Source organism: Cryptotermes secundus, unplaced genomic scaffold (genome assembly GCF_002891405.2).
Source record: "Cryptotermes secundus unplaced genomic scaffold, Csec_1.0 scaffold743, whole genome shotgun sequence".
Classification (NCBI taxonomy): domain Eukaryota; kingdom Metazoa; phylum Arthropoda; class Insecta; order Blattodea; family Kalotermitidae; genus Cryptotermes; species Cryptotermes secundus.
Genome location: NW_019745093.1, coordinates 146,131 through 172,624, shown reverse-complemented (window position 1 = coordinate 172,624; position 26,494 = coordinate 146,131). Strand labels below are relative to the sequence as shown.

The window sequence follows — 26,494 nt, the reverse complement described above, 5'->3', positions numbered from 1 at the left end:
TTAGCAAAGTTGGAAGTTCTTGAAAGAAATAAATATTTAAAAAAATTTTAATCTTAATTTTGACAACTATTTTCATGATCAATTGCTTAACCCTTTAGACAGCAGTGTGTGTACCGCTTGCTTTAAGATAACCTCACGTCCTCACAATTTTTTTTCTAGGATTCTTTTCCTTCTAGGAACAAACAGTGATTATTTCCCTAATTATTAACCTACTGATCATTTTAATGGAAGTTCAATATATATTATCTGAGTCTATAAGAGAAGTTTTAAAACATTACCCTAGTAAGAAACCGAATTTTCAAAATATTGGTCTATTTCAATAGCTTCAGTAGTGACAAAATATAAATTTTCAAATTAGGAAATTATCCGTTAATTCAGAAAATCAGAATCCTGTCTCGAGCAACTATTTCTAATCACTATAATAACTCCACTTCACACTGCCCTTGCCAGAGGCATGAGCGGGTGAAGCCTCAAAATTTCTAAGAAACCGATAACACTTTTCTGTCCCTAAATATAGTGTCCCTCACTTCTCCCATGATTTTCCCTTTCCGTCTACTCCGCTACTGCTCTTTCTTACCTCTAGTTCCTGGCAGTTTGGCCCTACAAAAGGCTGAAGTCACTCACTGAGCGCTGTTTGTAATCTCGTGTTAATTGTGCAGTCAGTCAGAGCAACAGCAAGCATCAACAGAGGTCAACTTACGTCATCGACTCCGGCGTGCTGTCCCCACGTCTCCACACCACTCCTGCTGCCCGACGCCTGACGTCTCAAACGACCTCAGGACACGGCGACGCCAGCGCTCCTGCGGTAGGGACGAGAAACGCTACAGCGCGCATAAACTTTCATGACTGCGGAACAGCAAAAATTTCGCTAGCCGATGAGCAGCTGATTCAGGGATGTAAACGCTATCCACTTCCTTCCGGAGCGCTGTTTTGTGGAAGCCAGTGCCTTGTGACGTCAGAACTATTGTTTCCAAAATCCATACGTGCAGGATCAAATTCATGGACTTACATTGTAATAATTTCCCTCTAAAATGCGTCGCTTATTCCCCTGAAAGTTTCGGTTCGTTTGGAGTGTGTAACCAGTTCTGAACTGGAGAGACTGTCTAGTTCTGAACTGGAGAGTCCATCTAGTTCTGAACTGAAGAGCCTGTCTAGTTCTGAACTGGAGAGTCCATCTAGTTCTGAACTGAAGAGCCTGTCTAGTTCTGAACTGGAGAGTCCATCTAGTTCTGAACTGAAGAGCCCGTCTAGTTCTGAACTGAAGAGTCCATCTAGTTCTGAACTGGAGAGCCCGTCTAGTTCTGAACTGAAGAGTCCATCTAGTTCTGAACTGAAGAGTCTGTCTAGTTCTGAACTGGAGAGCCCATCTAGTTCTGAACTGAAGAGCCTGTCTAGTTCTGAACTGGAGAGTCTGTCTAGTTCTGAACTGGAGAGTCCATCTAGTTCTGAACTGGAGAGTCCATCTAGTTCTGAACTGGAGAGTCCATCTAGTTCTGAACTGGAGAGCCTGTCTAGTTCTGAACTGGAGAGTCCATCTAGTTCTGAACTGAAGAGCCTGTCTAGTTCTGAACTGGAGAGTCCACCTACTTCTGAACTGAAGAGTCTGCCTAGTTCTGAACTGGAGAGACCACCTAGTTCTGAACTGAAACGCCTGCCTACTTCTGAACTGGAACGTCCACCAAGTTTTGACCTTGAACGGCCATTCGGTTCTGAACTAGAACGTCTGCCTAGTCCTGAAACGGAGCGTCTAGCCAGTTCTAAACTAGAACGCCTGCCTAATTCTGATGTGGAGCGTGTACCTAGTTCTGAACTGGAACGTTTACCTACGCCCGTCCTCTTGTCAGAGAGGGCGCCCTACAAAAACAAGACCGTAACTGTCAAACAGTAATAAATATCTGGTCATGAGCCCCAGACTTACTGACTGACTGACCGTCAGTCGCAATGTGACTTTGACTTTTACGGGACGTGGTCCTCCAAGTTGGGGTGTCTCGAATCTGAGACATTAAAATGTGGTCATCAGTCCCGCGGGACTCGAACCCGAGAATGATGAGCTGGTGAGGGTCAGCAGTAATTGCAAACGACAGACCCATCCTCTAGTCAGAGAGGGATGCTACATAAGAACTATCACCAAAAGGGTTTAGTTGAAAAAAAAATGCTGGTCGTGAGTCTCAAGGGGTTTGGCGCCAAGATGAACTGATTGGCGGTAAATCGCCAGTCGTAAAGTAACTCTGACTTACAAGAGCATGAGGATGGTGTAAGGTGGCCGCCAGCCTGCGAGGACGTAAACCCGAGAGAAGGTGAACGTCCACTTTTGGAAACCGTTACCAAGCAACGAAGCGGAGACCGTGACTCAAAACACTAGTTTGTGTGTGACAGTGACGTGTAAAGTGTAGTCACGAGTTGTGTGTCCAATAAATCCGATTACCAATCCAAACCCCGTCTATCGTCACTGAGCCCCAGTATCATAACTCCTATGTCACATGTTATAATGAACGGGAACTTAGGATTTCTCGACTTCCGGTCCGTTTTCAGGAAAGCATTAAGTCGTAAGTCCGAGGCACGACCGCAGAGCTGAGACAGTACAGGTTTCGGGTCGACAACTGAAGGTCAGGATCACAGTTTAGTTAATCACTTGTCATGGGGATATACACAGAAAGACAGTGGCGGCTGCAGCCACAACAGATTGCCGCCGTATTACAGCGATCACGGACTGAAATCCGCCACTGTTCACATTCACAAATATATATATATACACGTATACCAGTCGATCTACAGCACAGGATTCCCAACTTAACCCTCCACCCCACCCCGTTTTCTACAGCCCCTGTACGAATGCAACCCGCCGCATTGCAATCGATAATAACCTCACTGCTATTTTGGAACTCTGCACGCCCGACCGACCCGAAGAGGACAACTGAACACGTGACGCCGTGTAGGTGCAGAAGTTTACGGGTATTTGGGATGGACGTAGCAACCCAGGAAGAAATATGGTTTAATCTTCGACTTTGAAGATGGAGGAAATATGTTCCTCCGAAACATCTATGAGTTTACACCGTCCTACTTGGTGGTAATCACAGTCGTGAGAAAGTCTCAAATCCAATTCGACGTTTCGGAAGGAATGTACTTGTAGGAGTCTTCTAAAGATATGAAGTTTATTTGAAGATTAGGTTTACTGGTATGTGGGATATAACGCCGTGTAGACTGGTAGATCATTACACGCGTCATGGACGACTGAAAGATTCTTATATACCGTGAAGATGGAAGCGGATGGCTGTTTCGAAAAGTTAGCAAACATCTAACCAGACTATATGGCGTTGCAAGCTGAAAGTGAAGTACATCAAACCTCAAATCACACTTAGAAATGAATTGGTTTCATTGCCGTAAGATGGCCGAAAGAAGATTCGAAATTGTCGAGAACTGTTATCTTAGCTTCGTATATAACCATCCGCACGGAGGAAAGTCCTTCCAAAGAAATCGTGGAGCGAACTGCAACCAAAACAAATAAATACATAGGTGGATGAATGAATGGATGAATAAATGAATGAATAAATGAAAAAAAAGTAAATTAATAGGCCTAGCTTCTTGGATATAACACCGTGTGTAGTCCGCTGAAAGTGAACCGACGTTTCGGAGAGACATATAGCCTCCGTCTTCAGGGTCGAAGAATCCAATAAAGAAACCAACGTGAAAACAGGAAGCTGTGCGTTCCACTTGCCTTTTACGCTGGTTTATTCTTCCACCCCGAATATGGAGGCGACATGTTCCTTCGAAACGTCAGTTGACTGTCAACGGACTACACGGCGTTATGTCCCAGTAGTTAGTTCATTACCACCGCTGTGAGAACCTCAGACCATACACAGCAAACAAACATGCAGATAGATAAACGGATGACAGTAGCCTGCTAAAGAGTAGAGGAATTTCGTCAGTAATACCAACTGTTACTTACTTACTCACTCATGAAGCTGAGCCCTTCTGGAGGAGCCGCCAATTCTGCAGCTACTCAAGAATTTCCCAGCATTTTATCGAACCCGAAGGTTCATTACCGTGTTCACAAGAGCCCTCCACTGGTCCATATCCTGAGCCAGATTTATCCAATCCATACCATCCCATTCTATCTCTCTAAGATCCTTTCTAATATTGTCCACCCACCTACGCCTTGGTCTTCCCTGTGGTCTCTTTTCTTCTGGCTTTCCCACCAATATCCTATACGCACTCCTCGTCTCCCCCATTCGTGCTACATGACCTGCCTACCTCATCCTCCTAATACCAGCCATTCCTGACTGTTATTGGCTGACCCATCAATAGAGCCAGAATGTTGAGTGCATTTTCTTCTTAGTTTCGTACGCTGCTCATAGATGGCACAAGTATCTTCGTCCCACCATGTCAGTTCGATATCTGTCGACTGTCACTTCGGAGCCACACGCAGCGAGAATACAGTCGAGGTTCTGGCTGCGACGCACATTAGACGCTAGCGCCGCCATGATTTTCTTTTCTCAGTGGAGTAGGGCGGTCGGCTTATTCACTAACAGACTTATGTTTCAGTTATTTAAGATTTTTCTTACGGATTTACCTAGAGTTTAAAGTATTGTTAAGTTTATTATTAATATTTAATATACTTATTGCATTGTTCAATTTATATTTTTGTCAGAACTCATGGGGGGGGGGGGGATGTCTAATTGTCCTCCCCCTTGTAGGCGCCCATATCCTCAGGACATGTCGAATAGTCACTGTACAATTTCAGTCCCGAATTATTTCACGTAAGACACAAACATATAAAAATGTACGTTTAATTCCGTAATGTATAACGTTTACACCAACAATTACACAGTTTTATACGAATTATATCAAGAACTCCTTGGTAGAATCGACAATGCTTAAATCCCTCCTGCTCATTGTTATCGGCAGAGGGAGGAACCAACCCAAGTACCTACCCCTCTCCTGTTTTTCCGAAAAAAAATAGACGGAATAATGTATGAAATATTCATACTGAAGGTTAAAAATTTTTTTTTTTCGTTCTTGAATATTGTTGGGCGTAAGCAAAAACAATATTGAACAGCTTGAATATAATGTTAAAAGCAAATTCTGTCCCCCCCCCCAGGGAAACCTGCTATCCTAACCGAGGTTTATCATGGTATTCCTCATTACCTCCAGGAAAAGAGATAGCCTTTCGATTAGGCTAGGACCGCTCCCAAGAGCCGGGATGGCTCAGTCGGTATAGTGACTGGCTACGGGCTGGACGACCAAGGGGTTCGAGTTCGAGTGCCGGTGGGGGCAAGAATTTTCACTTATCCACGTCGTCCAGACCGGCTCTGGGGTCCATAAAACCTCCTATCCAAAGATCACCGGGGGGTAAAGCGACAGGGGCGTGAAGGTGACCACTCACCTCCAACTATTACCGAAGTCAAGAAAATGTGGATCTATACATCCACTCCCCCATACGTCTTCATGGCGTAGTGCTAATTAGTGAAGCACAGGGACAGCTTTACCTTTTAAGGACCGCTTCATCCATCATACAAACACTGGACGGGATAAGCCTAGTTCGGGACAGCATTGCGAAATCAGTTTTGTATACGCAACCTGCTCGGGTTAATCTTCGACTCTGAAGTTGAAGGCGACATGTTAGTCCGAAACGTCGGGCTTTCTCCAAACTACAAACTTCTAAGAGTCTCTGCTCTGTGCAATTGATGTAACTAAGCTCTGAAATCTTGTCAAGAGACTCAAGTTATCTTAATTAGATTTGATTAATAATACCAACCCTGCCCTGGGAGCCTAATTAGTTTCAAGTCTACGTCTTTCAGCTTAGGCTGGTGTTTCTTGTTTAACGATATCCTCGACTAAGGGGTAATGAATTACCTCCTTTTTTCCCCCCTTGGCACTACAGCCCCAGTGGGCCTAGGCCTACCTCCATGAACTTCTCCGTTCACTTCGGTTTTTCTAGATCTTACACATTCGGTAGGACTCCTTGGGCGGGTGATCAGCTCGTCGCAAGGCCTCTACCTGTACACAAACACAGAAGAACGCACACACACAAACTAAACATCCATGCCTTGAGTGGGATTCGAACCCACGATCCCGGTTTCCAAGCGAGCGAAGACAGTACATGCCTTAGACCGCTCGGCTACCGTGACCGGCCAATAGACCCTTTGGTCTCTTCTAATTCAGAAAATATTAAACTTATAGACAGTTAGTGGGATCCTTTGGTACGAGGATCAGCTCGTCACAAGGCCACTACCTACACAAAACAACAAAAACAGAAAATACACCCACGCCTCGAGTGAGACTCGAACCCATGACCCCAGTGTCTCAGCGGGGCGAAGATATTTTATGCCTTAGACCACGTGACTACTGATATGGGTTACATATTCATAATCTGTTTATTCAGGCATAATCCTTACATGATTTCAATGAACATTCGCTTCACCATGTCTGTCTGTCCGATTGCTTGTATGTAGAAACTAGAGCAACGTTGAACTAACGGATACAAAGAAAACAATCGTCTTTTGTGTTGCGACACTCTTCGAACAACGCGGTGTTATAACACAAAACATTATAATCCTCGTACTGAAATTTTTGATGGGTTTAATTTTTGGATTAAAATCGGAAAAGAATGTCGAAAACTCAGAAGTTAGGACCAGGGTTTGAGAGTGTTCCCGCCAGAGGAGGAGGGGGGAAGCCCTAACGCAAATGGTATTCTTACTTATCATGTCGGGCCGCGCTATAGCTCAAGCAGTTAGTCGCTGGCTTCCCACCGCGGCGGCCCGGGTTCGATTCTGGTTCTGGTCAAGTGGGACTTGTGGTGGACAAAGTGACGCTGGGGAGGGTTTTCTCCGAGTACTTCGATTTCCCCTGCCAATCTTCATTCCACCAATTGCTCCACAATCACCCTCACCTATCATCTGTGGCTGATATCATAGGCCAGAAGTGGCCGCAGTACAAGGGACTTAGTCCCACCCCATTAGCATTAAAAATACTTATCATATTTACCTGAAGACATAATCAAATTTCTAAAAGCGACGATTTTCATGGGTGACGTTTAAATTGTGTCTTCGCTTTCAGAATCGAACCCAGGGCTAGACTGAATGTTCAGCGTTAATGGTTTTCACAACGCAATAAGCAGATAACGCGTCAAAAGCGTGAGGTATTCTTCAAATGAAGAGAAGGCGAGGAAAATAATGATTTGTTTTTAAAGTCAGAGCCGGATTTGCAGTTGTGGGAATATCAAATGTGGAGGCATCACTCGGCAACAACAAATTTAGGTTATGATAATTCTATTTTACAAATTATTTCTAATCATAACTAGAAATACAAATTGACTTCTTGTGAGTTAGAGAAGCAAAATGCCTGAATAGAATCTGTGGATTACATTTCTGTATCGTGGAGGCCCCGTTGCGACTACCCTAGTCGCTCCCCCTTAAATCCGGGGCTCTAGTAAAAGTAGTTGACATGTGCCACTTTAATATTCATTTAGGGCATTTTGTCGCTCTCTGCAAATTTTGGGATATTCATTTTGGTATGCGTCACAGTCGAGTTAGGGCGCCGCACACCAACGGCGTCAAGACAAACATCAATACATGAGACTGAAGACGCAGTCTTGCTTCATTCGTGATTCGTCAGCATGAAGCTGACGTCAGCATCATAACTCAGACCGGTGTGCGGCGATTTTCATAATCCCATTCGTTTCAACTGTGCTCCTTTCTTTGCGTCATGTCGCAGACATTGTGTGTCTTGACTGTTACATGTCTTGACGCATGCCGGTGTACCTTAGTACAGAGAACTGATATCTCTAATAAGAGTACATGCAGTTTTTAAATAACGTCGTTTATTGTATAAAATATTGTCATATATACTCGTATGTGTGACTATAGACGGGGTTTGGATTGGTGAAGAGATTTATTGACCACTTACATTTCGGAACTACACTTTACAGTTCACTAGAACACACAGTCTAGTGTTCTCAGTCAGTTACTAGACGTTTCCTGGTAACGGCTGCAGCATTGGCTGTTCCTGTGCCTCCGGCTCAAATTTTCCTTTCACAGACTCCCATACAGAACTGACTAAGCTCCAAACTTCTTATCGCTAAAATCCTCTCAGGACGGACCATGTAGAAAACACTTCTGTTCCATTGTTGTAGCCTAACTGTTGCATTCTTAAGAATCTGCTACCTAGCGACGGGAACTTGTTTGCCGAGCCGTTGCCTAGAAACGGCTATTGTATATTTGCGTATCTCGCGGTCGCCGCATAGTAACGGGCACGCACGCTGCAATATAACATGTAATAAAACGTAAAGATGATGAAGTCTTGTTAAAAAATATCAATTTGAAAAAACTGATGCATAAGTTTTATTTTACGTAACTGTTCTTCTCTTCTAAGCCTTGAAGCCGTCTTGGCAAGAGCCCGCGTCACACCGGCTGAGCTCCTCTGTATTAGGGACACATTGAATTTCATGAACTGTCTTCAAGTCTGGTCGTTCTCAGCAGAATGCGCAGTACAGAATGCACAATGGATTTTGTTAAGCGCACCGAGATGAGGACTGTAAGGCAGGCATGAATTGTAACAGCGCGAGATTTACAGTGCGTCACCCTGCATCCCTCATACAGTGCAGCGGCAACCACTGCTTCGCTATTTCCTACCATACTTCTCACACCGAATCCAGAAGCCTAGTGCAAAAACACGCCTTGTATCAAGGGAACATTGACAGCTGTCTGCATATCGTGCCGATGTATTCAGCTTGTACTACACACTTGGATAGGTACGCGAAAATTGCCTCGCCCTCTTTTATTTAGAGGTTAGTAAGCGACCACGTAACAGATCGCGTAAGATTTATGGATGCCGAGTTTGACTCAAATTGAATTTTAATATGGGATAGATGCCTTAGAAGTTCTTATAGAACCGACGTTTGAATACATAGTGACTTCTGGTAGGCGGCAGAATTGTCACAATAGCCCAGAGCACCTTGGCCTGTTTGCCGTCGCCTCTCTTTTGTCTCGTCACGTGTTATAAACAAAACGCGACCTGCTTATGTAGCTGCATGTAAAATTAACTTAACAATGTTACATGCTTTGAAACACAAAAGAACCAACCGCAGAAACAGAATGACGTTGATATTCAGGACCGAATATATCCATTAGTCTCCTCGTCCGCCACGAGTTGATAGCCAAGGCCACATACGGGAAAAGAAATTCTGAAAATTTCCCCTAATATTCGCACCCATCTTTTCTTTTTCTTATTTCACCACCAAAGACAGAACACAAATTGTAATCTTCACACGATACCTTTCATACAAAAAAAAAACAATTGGGGAATTCCTTTTGGAAATTCGGGTAAGTGACCCTATGCTTGTCACCTTCTTCTCAGTTCTTACCTGCGTTATTCTTCGACCTTGAAGACAGAGGTAGTAAGTTACACCGAAACGTCCCTGAAGTTCTATTGAAGTACATGACGTCACATGACAGAAGATAGTATTCTTGTTCACCATATAAATCTAATATTAACAGTTTCCACTTCTAGCTACGGTTTCCCAGATAACCCTTCCACCGACCCTAACCTTACACATTACAGCCCTTGTGGAACATTGAAATCTCAATTTCACTGAGTATGGGCGCTCTGAACTCCAAGTGCTCGTACTTCTGCAAACACAACTTCATATAATAATAATAATATAAGTGAAATAAAGGTAAAGCTATCCCTGTAACAGTCCGTGGAGACCTATAGGGTTGTGAGACGTCGAGGCTCCCACATTTTATAGGCAATCGGCTCATAGATGGCGGTGAGATTGTCAGCCTTACGCACCGGCCATCCTTTCCACCACCAGGAAGATTCCTGGTACTCATTTCTGTTAGAGGCTGAGTCGACCTCAGGGCCATAGTGCGTCTGGAAGGGTTAGGTCAATTGAAAAATCCAGTGACCTCATCAGTAATCGAATCCACGACCTTCCGGTTTGTAACATAGTGCCTCGATCAACTCCGTTACCGCGTGGCCCAGTAATAGCATACTGGCATTTTTTTTCTAGAATTGTGATAAGGTAAACCCTCGTTAACCCTTTCACAGTTATATGAAGAATGAAAAATGCCGTTCACAATTGAGTGCGTACTTTTTAAAAGACACATGACATTTAGGAAAGCAGATGAGTCACGTGTCTGTTGAGACAAAACTCGAGACACTTTCTTCAAACCTGCATTATCATGTTCAAAAACAAGTACAGCTTCTGAGTCTTCTATCCATGATTAAATAAATCGTATTTTTATGGTTTTGAAATAAAGGTTCTACAGTGATATTTTATTATTTATTTTCATCAGTACTGCTTGTATCATTAATTATTACATTTATTTGTGTTCAAAATTCTTTTTGTCTTTTAGGGTTACATTTTACTTCGATAATCCGGATTATCCCTTAATCCGGGTGGTCTCTCCCGCTCCCAATTATTCCGGATTAGCGAGGATTTACTGTGCTGAAATAATGGGTTAAATACTACCGTTTGTTGCTATCTTTTCTGGTTCTAGGGCAGCTAACTGACATTAGTTTTGAATTTTGTTACCATGGAAACGACGAATCTACAGACATTATGAAAAACATTTGCATGTTTAGTCTGATTATGTAATATAAAGGGGTAGCACTTCATATGCCCCGAATGTTATGTGACAATAGTTATAGTTTCTAGGGGTGGGGTGAGACTGAGTCCACTAGGTATGTAGGCCACTAGCGGACTATTGTACCAGCCCCGGATGATAGATGATAATTGTGCAGTAATTGGTGGAACGAGAATTGGCAGGGGAAAGTGAAGTATTCGGAGAAAACTTGTCCCACTTTCACTTTGTCAGTATGAAACTCACATGTCCTGCCCCAGGATCGAATCCGGTCCGCCGGGGTGGAAAGCCGGCAAGGCCTGACCGAAAATGAAGCCAAATGCTTTAACCAGCTAGAAGCAGTAGTAGTTCGTTTCTTGCGTCATATCCCAGACGACAGAAGGCCTTCTGTCCTGGGTTGTGACGCCGTGTAGTCCGATAGTAGGTCGCCGATGTTGGGGAAGAACTTGCTGCCCGCTTCTGACTACCTACTTGGCACTGGACCCTGAAGATGGAGACAATACTCTCCTCCGAAATGTACCATAAACTTGTACAGGATTACACGGCGTCACATCGCAGAAGAGTGTGCAAATTGTTTGGCAACTGTCTGTCGTTCAGATTGTACTAATTGCAGGCCAACTCAACTGACCACAGCTATGTTCTATATCTCGCCGCAACGAGTTCGAGCCCCGTTTGACATCAATGTATGTCACCAGTGAATCAATTCAGGCAGTGTGTCCTCATTTGCGAGTATGTGACACGATCACAGTAGCTTCCATAGCTAGAGCCGTGAGTTCGCGACCTGCTGTGTCCAACTGCCTTCTTCTGTTTTCAGCTGACCACAACACCAAGGCTACTGTAGCATACAGGTCTATATGCCTATTACGAAATTAATAGGCCGTCTAACACTGGACAGCCGATCACAGTGGCCTCGCGATGTAAAGCATGAACTGACTTCACCCGCTCTAACACTGGGACCTTGGGTTCGAATCCTAATCAAGGCATGTATGTCTGTGTTTGTGATGATCTGTGTGCAGGTAGCGGCCTTGTGACGGGCTGACCCCCGTCCAAGGTGTCCTACCGACTGTGTAAGAGATCAAGAAACTGAAAAGACGGCCAAGGCCGAACAAAGGGCTGTAGAACCATATATATACATATATATATACATATACATATATATGTATATACATATCTATATACATAGATAGATAGATAGATGACACTGAACAATAGCATGGCATTAAATGCTCTTCTTAATCATTCTCTGTATCTTTCGGTAAACTGAGTCTGATCTCCCCTAACTTTTTATTTTCTGTCTTAATGTTCCTGTCGTGACTAAACTGAGCGCAGTCAAAGTAGGAACATGTATTATTATTATTATTATTTATTATTATCATTATTGGAGGGGGTGGGTTTCCCCATGCACCGCGACCCCTGTGAGATTCTACCAGTCTCTATACCCTACCGATACAGGTGCGTGCCATGAGTCCCGACTCAGCCAGCGAGTTCGGCCTTTACTGGCTCAGCGGTATCTAGATGATTCCCCCATCTACCAGAGGCGTTAGAGACTATTGTTGGGCGGGAAATGTGCTTAATAATTTGGCTCAGACGTCTCCTTGAGGCATGGGGTTCCTTTACGTGCCGTAAAGCTACGACACGGGACCCACGGCTTAAAGTCCCTCCCGGAGGACTTGTTCCCTGAATTTTTCCGCCCTTAAAAATTCCACGACCTCCGCCGGGTATTTGAACCCGCGTACTACGAGTCATGAGGTGGGAACGTTACCCCTAGACTACGGAGGCCGCTTAGGAACATGTAACTCGTTGGCTTAATTCCCCATCATACAGCTCAGTTTCTAAAACACACAAACTTTAATTGACGCAAGTGCGGAGATTGGTGTAGAGAAAACTGTGTATACACACATGTTGCTGTCTCGTCACCAAAATGCAGGGCAAAATCATGACTCAAAGATAGGTAACAGATGTTTTGAAAATGTGGCTCAGTTCAGATATTTGGGAACGACGATAACAAATCAAAACCTGATTGAGGAGGAAATTAAGAGGAGACTGAATTCGGGTAACGCTTGCTACCATTCAGTCCAGAACCTTTTGTCTTCTCGTCTGATGTCAAAAAACATAAGAATTATAATATACAAAACTATAATTTTGCCTGTGGTTCTGTATGAGTGTGAAACTTGGTCTCTGACATTAAGGGAGGAACATAGACTGAGGGTGTTTGAGAACAGGGTGTTGAGAATATTTGGACCGAAGATGGATGAAGTGACAGGAGCTTCATAACTTGTACTCTTCTCAAAGTATAATTAGAATTATCAAGTCAAGGAGGTTGAGGTGGGGAAGGCATATAGCACGAATGGGGGAGAAGAGGAATACATATAGGATATTGATGGGAAAGCCAGAAGGAAAGAGACCACTGGGAAGACAAAGGTGTAGGTGGGTGGACAATATTAAAATGAATCTTAGAGAGATAGAATGGGATGGTATGGATTGGAGTGATCTGGCTCAGGATAGGGACCAGTGGAGAGCTCTTGTGAACACGGTAATAAATTTTCGGGTTCCATAAAATGCTGGGAAATTCTTGAGTAGCTGCAGATTTGGCTTCTCCTCAAGGAGGGCTCAGCTCCATAAGTAAGTAATAGGTTCTGTTCTATGTATGAGATTTTCATAACAGGTTCTTATCGGCGAGTGCAGAACACGTGTTTAGGATCACCGTATTAGCGCGCCGTGGGTGACGTCATTGTGCCCGGAAATTACTAACAACACGATAAATGTGTAGACACGTAAACATTATTAGCATTTATGTGGTTAGGTTACGTTCAGCTTCTGACTGAAATGAGTATCAGGAATCTTCCTGGTGGTAAAGGACGGCCGGCGCGTAAGGCTGACAACCTCACCGCCATCTGTGAACAGATTGTCTAGAAAATGTGGGAGCCTCGAAGTCTCACAACCTTATGGGCCTCCACGGCCTGTTACAATGATAGCTTTACGTGTAACTCTGAAGTCAGCATTTCTACTAAGCGGTTTGTCACAGCGTTGTAGCTCACTCGCGACTAATATTATGGCGATACTCGGTTCGAACCTCGGCCTCGATACTAGATGCTCTGACTGTCGTATTTCGTGGTTTTCCTAAGTCCCTCCAGACGAATGCCGGGATTGTAGCTCGAGTTAGGCAGCGCTCATTGCGTTACTAAATCTTTCAAACTCAACATTTATTTCCCACCTTTTCATTCGACGCTATGCAATCTAGGTACTGTGACATGTCAACGCATTGCTAGGCAACGGCTCGATAAACACTCCACAATACGCGCACGCAACAATAGGAAGAATGTTTATAGTTCGTTGCTAGGCAACAGTCAGCGCGCCGATGGACTGGGGAGATAGTTGTCACGTGTTTCAGTGACTAAGTCGCGGGCTTGGGTTGGTTAATCGGTTTATTGGATCTTCAATAGTCGTAACTACAATTAGTTCTTTCACTCTCAAGATTACTGTAACTATAGCAAATGTAACGTCACACACTAAATCGTTGCCTGGCAACAGTATTAAGAGCGTCGTTAAACAACTTACACGTTTAAGGGGTTTCAAGGTGGTGATTGTTCAGGTTGTGGGATTGCGGGGTTGTGACTTCTGACACCGTGTACTCTTGTAGAAAGTAAATTTTCCTCGAAGACGAAAGTAGCATATTCCTCCGAAACATCGGCGTCAACTTATAAGATTACGCGATATAGTAACCTAGAAGACCACAATCTGAAATAAATACATATTTGTAAAGATTTGTTTCAGTAAATGATTACAAGATATGAATTTCAAGTAACTTTAGTACACTGAAGGACATTTTGTTAGGAATACATCTACCACAGGTAACGCCTGTGTCACGCTGACGCATGCGTAGTGCATAGCTTGAACCCGCGGGATGCAAGACGATGACAGGAGCGGAAATACGTGTGCGGACACAGGGAACAGGTCTCTGAGACGGCCACATCCGGTTCCGGCTCTAGTGACATCGCGGCACACCGCTCACATGTCAACAATTGTATAGCGTGATTTCGTCTCTTTCAGATTACATCAGTGGTACTTAGAAAAACAACTGACTGTTAGTAATTAAACCGACATTTTAAGTGTTTATTATACACCTTGACCTCTTCTTATTATCAAGGAAACTGAAGTTAACTGTTAAAGATATGGAAACAGTGTTTATCTGCTAAATCTCAAACACAAGGTTCAGTGTTAATGGAGTTGAAATTATTACAGTTTACAATCGTTTTAAAGACATTTTCACCCGCCTTTAAGACAACCCAGTGTCTGGAATTATTGTCTACACAAGCATCATGTTAGTTGCCAAAGTAATTATATTAACTACCAAGATTGACAACATGAACTGTTATAAAGACTTTGAAACTCTACAACTGTAAATTATAAAATGTTTAAGTGTTCAGTTGACAAGTGTTCAGTTATGACAGATCTGATCTGTGAAGTTGAATTTGTGAGAGGTTAGTGCTTCGAATCCTGACATCAGCTATCTTGGGGGATGCTTCCATGAATTCACACTCAGTATATCCATGGATGATACCTTAAATTGGGACCCAGAGGTAATATCATGATCTTAATTAATTGCAATGTCTTGAATAAACTTAGAGTGGAACTGCGGGGTTGAAATTGCAAACATACAACTGTTTGCAGATTTTTTTAAAGTGTTCTGTAACAAAACCGCAAAGAAATCGGCACGTATCATTGAATTAATAAGTGCTTAGAAGGGGACTGTCCACAAAGACATATATTCATCCCGAAACTATTACTAAAAAAAAATCTGTATAAGAATTCTGAATTAAATTGCTAATTTCCACCAACATTTACTACGTCAAGCAAAAATTCATTTGATATGTTAATTTGGAATTGTTTTAAAACGATTTCTTTAAGGTACATTTTAATATTATATGAGGATAATATTAAAAATAAATTAAAATATTAAAACACCTTAAAATTGAGATATGAAGATGTGGGTTGTGGGCAAGTATAAGTATGGCAAGAAGCAGCGGTGCGGGGGTTGCAGCTGCGTTTCGGACGGAGATGCGGTGGTACTATGGCCATGTTATAACTAACACACACCCTGAAATCCTTATCTTAGTAGATTTTGCGAAGTTCACTGCTCATTTCGTTTAGTGGTCTATGAAAACATGGACATGCCTTGCAAATGGACATCCTGCTTGTCGGTCTAGCATCTAAGGCTAACGTATTCATGGAGGTCAGTGTTGAAAATTGAGTTGTACAGCAACTAGAATCAGTTGATGCTTTTTTAACGAGTGGGTAGAAGTAAGTAGAGGTATCCCTGTAGAAGGCTGTGGAGGCCCATAGGGCTGTGAGACGTCAAGGCTCCCATATATTCCAGACAATCGACTCATAGATGGCGGCGAGTTTGTCAGCCTTACCCGCCGGCCGCCCTTTACTCCTAAGAATATTCTAAGAATATTCCTCGTACCCATTTCTGTAATGATCAAGTCAAGGAGGATGAGGTGGGCAGGTCATGTAGCACGAATGGGGGAGACGAAGAATGCGTATAGGATATTGGTGGGAGAGCCAGAAGGAAAGAGACCACAGGGAAGATCAAGGCGAAGGTGGGTGGACAATATTAGAATTGATCTTAGAGAGATAAGATGGGATGGTATGGATTGGATAGATCTGGCTCAGGATAGGGATCAGTGGAGGGCTCTTGTGAACACGGTGATGAACCTTCGGGTTCCATAAAATGCCGGGAAATTCTTGAGTAGCTGCAGAATTGGCGGCTCCTCAAGAAGGGCTCAGCTCCATGAGTAAGTAAGTAAGCAAGTAAGTAAGTAAGTACTCATTTCTGTTAGAGGCTGAGTCGGCCCCAGGGCCATAGTGCGGCTGGAAGGATTAGGTCAATTGAAAAAATCAACATCATCGGGTATCGATCCCTCGACCTTCCACCTTGTAGCATAGTGCCTCAACCAACTACGCTACCGTGTGCCCCTAACCAGGGCGTTAGAATAATAAATATATTTCCATTTACCCTGTAGATTCTGTCGATTGGTGTGAAATACAGCGTCAAGGCAACCGGAACGGAGCAGCTATTCCGCATCTGTTCACACGTCACGACTACAGAATTTGCCAAACAAATGCTTCATATACACATCTGAGCGGCTGCAAAACATTTCAAAAGAAATTTCAAATAAATTAAATCAACTTCGTTTCTATAGACAATTTCTCGCGGAATTCAAAAGAGAAACTTTTACTGGGAACTGTAGAAAAGTAGTAAGACTAGGAACAGAACAAAATTTTATCTTTTAACTACCTCTAGTTTCCGGGGACACGCGGTAGTGTAGTTGCTTGAGGCACTATGCTACAAGCCGGAAGGTCGCCGGTTCGAATCCCGATGAGGTGGATTTTTTTCAATTTACCTAATCCTTCCAGCCGCACTAGGGCTCTAGGGTCGACTCAGCCTCTAACAGAAAACATTACCAGAAATGTTCCTGGGGGTAAAGGGCGGCCGGCGCGTAAGGCTGACAACCTCACCGACATCTGTGAGCCGATTGTCTAGAAAATGTGGAAGCCTCGACGTCTCATAACCCTATGGGCCTCAACGGCATGTTACAGGGATAGCTCTACTTACTTGTAACTTCCAGTAAAGATTACTTCTGTTAATGCAAATGTTTTCTATAAAGTTCGTGTCATCGTAATTGTTACAGCCCCCCCACCGTACTGCTTGTCCTCGTTGCATGTAATAAGAGTGGGGGGAGGGGATTTGGTGATAACACAAATGTCTGTCAACAGAGATACTGGAGGGGAATATCATGTGCGCCGCTAGAAACATACGTAGAAGATAACGTATAGACGTGAAGGGACATGACGGATGAATAAACAGCGTGGCGAGTGTCCGAGGAGGGGGAGTTTTCGTATTTAGAGGGATAACATAATGCAAAGTATCCTAAAATAAAATAGACAGTTCGCCTGTGTCGACTGATCAGTGATAGTTTACTCGAAATAAAACATACATCCAACATAAGGTTCCGTTCAAGCCTTTTATTTTATTTTCTTTTTACATAACTGTAACTCGCCTTTAAAACTGCCGGCAGCAATTTTTGGAAGAGATTCAAAACACTGAAAGTCTCCGAGCTGTAACAATCAAACGTGAGTAGTATTTATATCTGTCTTATAAAGGTTTACATACCGACACGACTTGTGACTTCTTAAACAAGACAACGAGGGAGTTACGTAAAGGTAGGTAAACGCTACAGTTATTTGTGTCAGGGTTTCAAGATAAGTTGACTCTTGTCCCTCGACGTTTCTTAACCCTTAAGATACAATGGTTACTATATATATATAATTTAAAACAATTGGTATATATACTAATTGTTTTAAATTAAAAAAACGTTATACGCAGTGTGTTTATGTGTTTTGTATAATTCCCGATATAAACGATGGTTATTTATGGGAACCTAGTGTTTCATGTGAGGTACAAATTTATTTGTTAAGTTTCGCTAAGCGTTCAGTGTTCGGAGATAGACAAACCCGTCCACTCGTCACAGATGACGCCCCACGAAAACAAGACCGAAACTGTCAAAGAGTAATAAATATCTGGTCATAAACCCCAGATTGGGCTCGACATCAAGACTCACTGACTGACTGACCGTCAGTCGCAGTGACTTTGACTTGAATCTCGAGAGGAGTTTCCGTGTGAAGGCGGGCTCGAATACCTCCACCGTGACTCTGCAAGTCGTAGGAGGCGACGAAAAGGGAAGTCTCGAATATGGGACAGTAAAATATGGCCATGAGTCCCAAGGGATTCGGACCCGAGGAAAACTGCGCTGGCAAGAGCCAGCAGCCTATACAAAAGTCAAACCTGTCCTCTCGTCAGAGAGGGCGCCCCACAAAAACAAAGAGTAATAAATATCTGATCATGAGCCCCAGATGGGGCTCGACACCAAGACTTACTAATTGACCGTCAGTCGCAATGTGACTTTCACTTTCACTTTATTCGGAGATTCAAATGTGGCCAGATTTACTGGGTTTTAGGACTTTGTCCATTGTCCGGTATTCCCGAACACGAAGTGCGAAACCTCAGTAATTCTGAGAGTTATGAACCATCGTCAGACCATTTGGAATCTGCCCGTGCAAATGTGGTTGCAGACGAGAAGCAGGCCATGGTGTTGCACAGTGGCAAAGTACGCAGATACCATACCTCTCAGCAAGATGTGGATATGTGGTTAGAGATTCTAACTCTGTCCGCAGGCGTTTGCCATAAAGCTTCATTCAAACAGCACAATCTTAAGATGTTTGTAAAAATAATGTGTTTCAAAATTTTATTTCGAAGGGGCCTAATGCATACGCTTGCATTTTTGGAGAGACTGCAGAAGAAATTGGTTAAATTGGGGATGCTAAGGACATTTAATAAAGTGTAATCGAACACTGGAATTGAAGCAGGTAGCAAGATTGCTGCTGATATTGATCGGAAAGCCAGAAGGAAAAGACTACTGGGAAGACCAAGACGTAGGTGGGTGAACAATATTAAAATGGACCTTAGAGATATAGGATTGGATGAGATGGATTGGATTGATCTGGCTCAGGATGGGGACCAGTGGAGGGCTCTTGTGAACAGGGTAATGAATCTTCGCGTTCCATAAAATGCTGGAAAGTTCTTGAGTAGTTACACAACTGGCATCTTCTCAAGCAGGGCTCAACTCCGTGAGTGAGTGAGTGAGCAAGCTTGCTGACCTACTGGTTAGTCCTGAAAATGGAGGTGATATATTTCTCCGAAACGTTGGTTGACTTTACCGGACTACAAGGCATTAAATCACAGAAGATACAAATCTTGTTGTTTTTTTTTTATTTTAGTAACTTCAGTTACACTAGACAACAAGGTTACTATGGTAACAAAGTTGGAAACTTTTTTTTCTTCAAATAATTGTGACATAGGACTAATACCAAATTTCTGCAGTAGAATTTTCCGTGATGTTAAAGCTCTGTGTGTTGAATTTTGAGCCTAAGTAGTAAATTTCCAACTTCGTATTTTTAATGTGAGAACAAATGTGGTGCATAATCGGTGCATAAAGGTTTACTTCCATTTTAAATGCCATACTGGGTAATGAACATTATGCCCTAAATACAAATACAGTTGCTAACCGCATTTGTTATCAGCTTATCTCAGCGGCCTACTTCGTATGTGTTATCTAACGTAAATATTTTATTAGTCGAAGAGTACTAATATGACACTGTCTACTGTGGAGACAGTTACGACTTCCATCTTCAGGGTGGAAGAGTAAGACAAGCAACTAGGAAGACTCAAGCACTCAAGCTTGTCTTACTACTCTTCCACCCTGAAGATGGAGGCAGTAAGGACCCCAGAAATACTGATGGACTTCTACCTCACTGTAATGAGAATGGAATAGGGGTGGAAGCATAGCAGAAATGTAGGTTGAAGTGAAAAGTCATGGGAGGAGTGAGAGCTACATTATTGTGAGGGTTGAGGCGAGGGGGGAAGGAGAAAGATCACCATTTTGTTACAAGGTTCCCAGGCTTCGCCCGTTCGTCCATTTGATAAAGGCAGTATGAAAGTGGGGGCGTTAGAATGGTTAGAAGAAATGGCTTGATAAGGGGGGCCCCGAGGGAATTTTGATTTCCTGAATAAATGTCAATTTTCATAATTTGGAAAAATAATTTGGTGCGTTTGAAAGTAAGGGGGGGGTCAATTCTGATGAGTTTAAATGGGGGGGGGGCTGCATGAGAGGCACGCAGTAGCAACTTGAAATTTGGGAACCATCTCAGACTTTGCTTGAAGACGGAGGAAAACCATGAAAACCTGCGTCGAGTTGGCCGGTCGCAGGACCTTCCGGATGCGCGCTGACTTCTAGCCAGTGGTCCTGACTACACGGCGTCACAGCTCAGGAGATGGTACTCTTCACAGTTACCGCTGTGAAGAACTGAAATCCAACATGGATACCCTGAAGTTATCGAAATACGCAGCAGACATGCGCAGAAACTATATGGACTTCAATCCGTTTCGCAAAAAGAATGCTGCAGACATCGGACAGAAGTACAAGGTCCTATCAATGCCACTCGAGCACGACTTGCGAGTTAGCAACCAGAGACTCTGTCGTGCATTAAACACTGAATCCAAGCTTTGGTCTGCAATGTGCTACAAATTATGTTTTATCGCATGGGGTGGGGGGGATCTGATGTAATTTTGAAGCGTGTACGTGGTTTCATATCCTTTAAATTTCTCACTGTGCAAGTCAGCGTATTCGGTCACTCTTCTGAGGTTCCTGGTTCGAAACTTGGTCGAGACACCAGCTATCCTGACTGAAGAGTCCTTGAGTTCCGTCAGTCTCTGTAGGCAGATGCCAGGATTGTACCTTGTAGTCTGAGCTACTGAGGGCATCGTTAAATAAAGCGCAAATAACTAAAATAACGTGGTACATACCACGTAACTTTTTTAACGTAAAGAAGAGGGAGGAAGGAATGAGGAGATAAATAACGATAGGACAAAAAACGCAAGCAATGAAAAGGATCTAGGTAAAAGGAGGGAAGGAGATAAAGATACAGAAGGAATACAGACAACGCAGACAGGGTTTGAGGTGTGGGATACGAAAGAAATTATTTTCCGCTGAATTTCACAGGGCTCCCCTGAATTCGAAAAAGTTGTTTCTGGAACCCTTCTGTCTGTCTGTCTGTCTGTATGTATGCTTCGCTAGCGCCCGAATACACTTGCGCGAATTTTGTGCATATTCGATACTTTAGCTGTCACGCGTGTGTGTACAATGAATATAAATATAGCAGCTCGAAAAATATGGGCAATTCAAACGTGTAATCAAAAGCAAAATTACGATTTTCTCAAAAAACATACACTTTACGTTATTAGAATAATGAAATCAAGGAAGATGAGGTGGGTATGGCATATAGCACTCACGGGAGAGATGATGAATACATACAGCGTTTTTGTAGGAAACCCTTAAGGAAATAACCCACAATGAAGACAGACTTAGATAAGAGGATAATATTAATATGGATATTAAAAAATATACGAGATTTGTAGATTGGGTTCATCTGGCTCAGGATGGAAACCAGTGATGGGCTCTTGTTAACATGGTAAGGGACGAACAGGTTACATAAAATGCTGGGAAATTTTTTGAACAGCTGAGCAACTGGTGGCTACTCAGTAAGGACTCAACTCAATGGAGTTAGCTAGGTAATTAGTTAGGGATATTTTATGAAATATTGGCGATGGAAAAGTGAAAAATATGTTAATGAGAGTAAATTATTCCACCAATGAACGCTGTTGTTTTTAGTTAAAATCTGGGAGGAAAATATTTCCAATATAATTCACTGGATAACAAGAACATTAAGGCAACTGTTTTTAAACGTCATTACCTCCGATACTAGCAGCTCTTTAAACTTCCCAAAGTTAAACAGTTCATAACAATTCATATCCCCTGTGCCCTGCAAGTTGTTAGCGTCATACATTGCTGTGCAGAATTAATATGTCCGCTGCTGAAAATGGTTAGGGGGAAAAGGAGTTGTTACGCAACAGTAACCTTCCAGTCGTTATAATATTCTAACCGTCATTAATTCTGACGTCAGAGTAGATCAGAGAACAAGCAAGAGCTAAGATGCCGATAGAAGCTTCCCCATGCTCTAACGAGGCAAACGCTGGATCAAAATGGCTCCCCAAACTTAACACTGAATGAGGGCTCATGCTTGAATACTGAGAATGTGATAAGATGCTGCCTTGTGAGGATTATCACACATGTCAGTGGGAGGTGATAGAAGGGTATGGAGCAATGGTGGAATGATGACCAGCAGAGAAAACCCGAAGAAAGTCTGAGAGAACGTATTCCGTGCCATTTCATCCATCACGAATCTCACATGAATGTCCTACAGTGATATTTTATTAAGTATCTAAAATACAGCCCAATTACGTTAACATATCTACGTCATAAATTAATTAATACACAGTTTGATGGTTCACTGTTCGAGGCTGACAGTATAGAATGATAAACTGGAAGGGATAATGTGGCATGTAGACTCATTGCTAAGCAAAAACTGAAATAAGCAACTATATATCGGTCGTTACTAGGCAGCGGCCCGTAATCAGCAATAGAGGAACGGTGTTTTCTGTTTGGTCCGTGCCGAGACGTTATAAGAAGGATAACTGAGGAGTCAGAAGTTAGTGAATTGAAGAGTAGCTGGTTGGTGGGTGAGAGAGAGAGTCAGAGAACCGCTGCTGTTCAGTATTTGTGAGCTGTTGCTGTGAGAAGCTGGTAGCAGAGACCGGGGACATTTTTGGGAACGTAGATGAAAGGGAACGTCCGACATAGGAAGTCACTACCAAGCAACGGCTAGTGAAGACGGAGAAGATATTATGTGTGCTGTAGTTACAGTGATATTTGCAGTGTGTATCTCAGGGATAATTATACGTATTTGTAGTTACGAGTATTAGTGTCCAGAAAATCCACTTATGAATCCAAACTTTATCTCTAGTCACACTTAACGTGTGACAATACAAAACTTTGCATTCTGTCCACACAGAGCGTATCTGTTATGTTCCGTATGGTTCTCACAATAAACAGCGACTGTTTCCCTAAACAGCATTAACCGGTTGGGCTTTGTAAGGGTGACGTAGTATGTTTCCTGTGAGGTATGAACTGAATTCTTATATATGAGCTAGAAGGGTTAAGGTTCTCATAAATATTGTTTGTTTTGTAAACGTGTGCAATACGCGACTATAAGTTCTACAGATATTCCTGCCCGTTGTCCGAGGATACAGAATATCGCAGTTGGATGTACGCATGGCTGCTTCTCTCCCTGGCGATTTGGAAACGGGAGTTGCTACTGGATACGAGGGGTTCTAGAAGCGCAGCTTCTTAAGCCGGATCCGGTACAATCCAATCAGAAAGTTTATAACCAGGCTCGTGGTTTACAAGGTAAACCCAGCTTTATCTTCTATACCCCAGTCGCTCTATTGGCTAGGCTACAGTTTAGACGGCCGTGGGATCGTGTTTACTTTCTGGGCAGACGTAACATATTTCTTTTCTCACCTCCGCAGCGCCCTCTTCTGTGAATACCGAGGATGTTTTCCTGGGGGTAAAGCGATCGGGGCCTGAAACTGACCATTCACCTCCATCAGTGTCCAGATTAAGAACTGTGGAGCTGTACCCACACTTCTTCACACGTTTTCTTGCCGTCACGTTTAACTACGTTAAGCACAGGGATAATTTTAACTTATCTTTACCTTCAGCCGACATATCTATAGAAAAGGTAAAGCTATCCCTTTAAAATGCATATAGCGTTGTGAGACGTCGAGGCTCCTACATTTTCTACACAATCGGCTCGAAGATGGCGGTGAGGTTGTCAGCCTTACGCGCCGGCCGCCCTTTACCCCACAGGAAGATTCCTGGTACTCATTTCTGTTAGAGGCTGAGTTACCCCAGGATCATAGAGCGGCTAGAATTATTAGGTTAATTGAAAAAAAAAACAATTCAATGACCTCATCGGGAATCGAAACTTAGACCTACTGGCTTGTAGCATAGTGCCTCAACCAACTACGCTACCGCATGCTCCGGACATATTTGTATACAGATGAAATAAAAACGTGTTCTATTCTTCGCATTCACACCTCTCCCCCTTTCCAAAGGAACTTCGTGCTTTCGAGTTGCAGGCGAAGCTTATATACAACTCCAGGACAAGTAGTTTGCATGATCAATAAACTCTCAGCTTCATTATCTGCTGAGCTGAAGAAGCTGGGAAACTCAACAAGAAAACCGAAGATGTATTTGCGTTAATTCTCAAGAGTCTTGTACAGCTTCTCTATGCATTAGCATAAACTGAACTGCGCTAAACTTTCGTAATGATGAGACAAACTTTTAGCTGATATTGAAATTTACATAGCTGCATTTGAAATACGCCTAGCGTGTCTTTGAAGAAAATTCTGCATACGAATTTGGGGGAGTCACTTTGTTCGTGGTGGTTACTTACATTTAAATTCTTTTTTAATTTTTGGATACGTGTTATTTTGTGACCGTCTTGAGATGTTTCGTTACCACGGTTACTGTAAAACATATGAAGGTTACAAACCGTTACCCTAAAGATCCCTCTGGTCTTCTTATAGTGACAAAGATGGTGGAAAGAAGCTGACTTGGATTTGAACCCAGTATGTAACAGTAAAATTAAAAACTTTCCCTGGGTTGTCCCTCAAAGAAGATTTCTTTTTTTATTTACAATTTTTCTCTACGGCGCTCCGTTTCTGAGAAACATAGCAGAACGGACGGACAGATGGACATTCGGCCATTATACATGTGGATTTTTTAACATGCCGAATCACACACTAACATCACTTACTCATCGTTATTTCTCTTGTCTCTTTCTTACCGATTTACAAAAGTTCTCACAGAACAATTGGGAGCCGGGATAGCGTAGTTGGTATAGCGACTGGCGACGGGCTGGACGGCCGAGGGGTCGGAGTTCGAATCCCTGTGGGGGCAAGAATTTTCACGTCTCCATTTCGTCCAAACCGGCTTTGGGGTCCACCCAGACTTCTAGGGAATGGGTACAGGGATTTTTTCTCTGGGCGTAAAGCGGCCGGGGCGTGAAGCTGATCACTCACCTCCAGGTAGTGCCGAGGTTAAGAAAATATGGTTCTATACATTAATTCCCTCATACATCATCATGGCGTAGTGCTTACTTAGTTAAGCACAGGGACAACTTTACTCACAGAACAATGACATTCGTATTTCAAAGAGGCTGGATAACTGAGTCACTAATTGTCTATAGGCAGGAGGACTAGGGTTAAATTCCCGTCAAGTCCGTGTCCAACACTGCCCTCAAGACTCCTGCACTTCCATCCAACGTTTAGCAACGGGTGTCTCCCCCAGGTGGCAAAGCGCAGAATTTGAAGACGGTAACGAGAAAGTTCCTCCAGTGATAAAACGGACATATCGCGAAGCTGACCACTCATTTCCATCCCCTGCAGGGGTTAGGAATTCATGGAGATTTATCTCACACTCCCATGCCTTTCTATGGCGTGATGTTTCAACGTAGGGATAACTTCAACCTCTTATCTTTAGAAATTCACTTGTATACGTGCCTTATGCAGCATCGATCCATGGAATGACAAATGAATGACGAATTGTAGAGGCTGTAGGACATTTTCCAACAAAATGAAAACCATTTAGAAACTCGGAAATCCTGAATTTGGACCACATACCCCTCCAATATAAATGCATAATGTCACATCTACATATATCTTCTTAGGTACTAACAAAAGAAAAGGTAAAACTATCCCTGTAACAGGCCGTGAAGGTCCCTAGGGTTGTGAGACGTTGAGGATCCCACATTATCTATACAATCGGCTCAAAGATGGCGGTAATGTTGTTAGCTTTACGCGCCGGTCGCCCTGTAGCCCCAGGAAAATTCCTGGTACTCATTTCTGTTAGAGCCTGAGTCGACACCAGGGCCCTGGGGGTAAAGGGCGGCCGGCGCGTAAGGCTGACAACCTGACCTCTATCTGTGAGACAACTGTCTAGAAAATGTGGGAACCTCGACGTCTCACAACACTATGGGCCTCCACGGCCTGTTATAGGGATACCTTTACATTTCTTATGGGATGTGAGATCGTGTAGTCTGGTGTAACTTTACTGAATTTTCGGAGGAAAGTACTGTATCCATATTCAGGGCTGAAGAGTAAGCCAAACAAGCAATTAGCAAGAAGCTTGCTTGTCTTAATCTTTTTACAAAGAACTTCACCAATATTTATCCAGAACTGTTTTATCATAACTCCAAAGCCAGGCTTGTGGCAAACAGGACATGATGTTCCAGACGTCTTTAGGAACGAACAAAGCACGTATTCAGCTATAAATAGCACACACTTGAACTCAAATATCAGAGCTCAACACTACACAGAAACCATTACA

General features: G+C 43.1%; 2 protein-coding genes across 5 annotated transcripts in view; one reads left to right on the top strand and one right to left on the bottom strand.

The window, feature by feature from the left end:
* The window catches only part of LOC111874951 (fasciculation and elongation protein zeta-2), a 132,014-nt gene that overhangs the window by 77,502 nt on the left and 28,018 nt on the right, over positions 1 to 26,494 (bottom strand). The window contains exon 2 of one of the 3 annotated variants that reach the window (XM_023870840.2): positions 701 to 800. The exons of 1 other annotated variant lie outside the window; for it this stretch is intronic. The gene's annotated coding sequence lies outside the window, so the exon portion shown is untranslated. Of the gene's footprint in view, positions 1 to 577; positions 660 to 700; positions 801 to 26,494 lie in introns of those variants that run through there. One more of the 3 variants, XM_023870842.2, reaches the window with a different exon arrangement.
* The window catches only part of LOC111874952 (dopamine N-acetyltransferase), a 42,315-nt gene continuing 30,396 nt past the window's right edge, over positions 14,576 to 26,494 (top strand). The window contains exon 1 of one of the 2 annotated variants that reach the window (XM_023870844.2): positions 14,576 to 15,163. In XM_023870844.2, the coding sequence (XP_023726612.1) occupies positions 15,134 to 15,163 (30 nt within the window). In that variant the 5' untranslated portion in view covers positions 14,576 to 15,133. Of the gene's footprint in view, positions 15,164 to 17,417; positions 17,721 to 26,494 lie in introns of those variants that run through there. The other variant, XM_023870845.2, reaches the window with a different exon arrangement.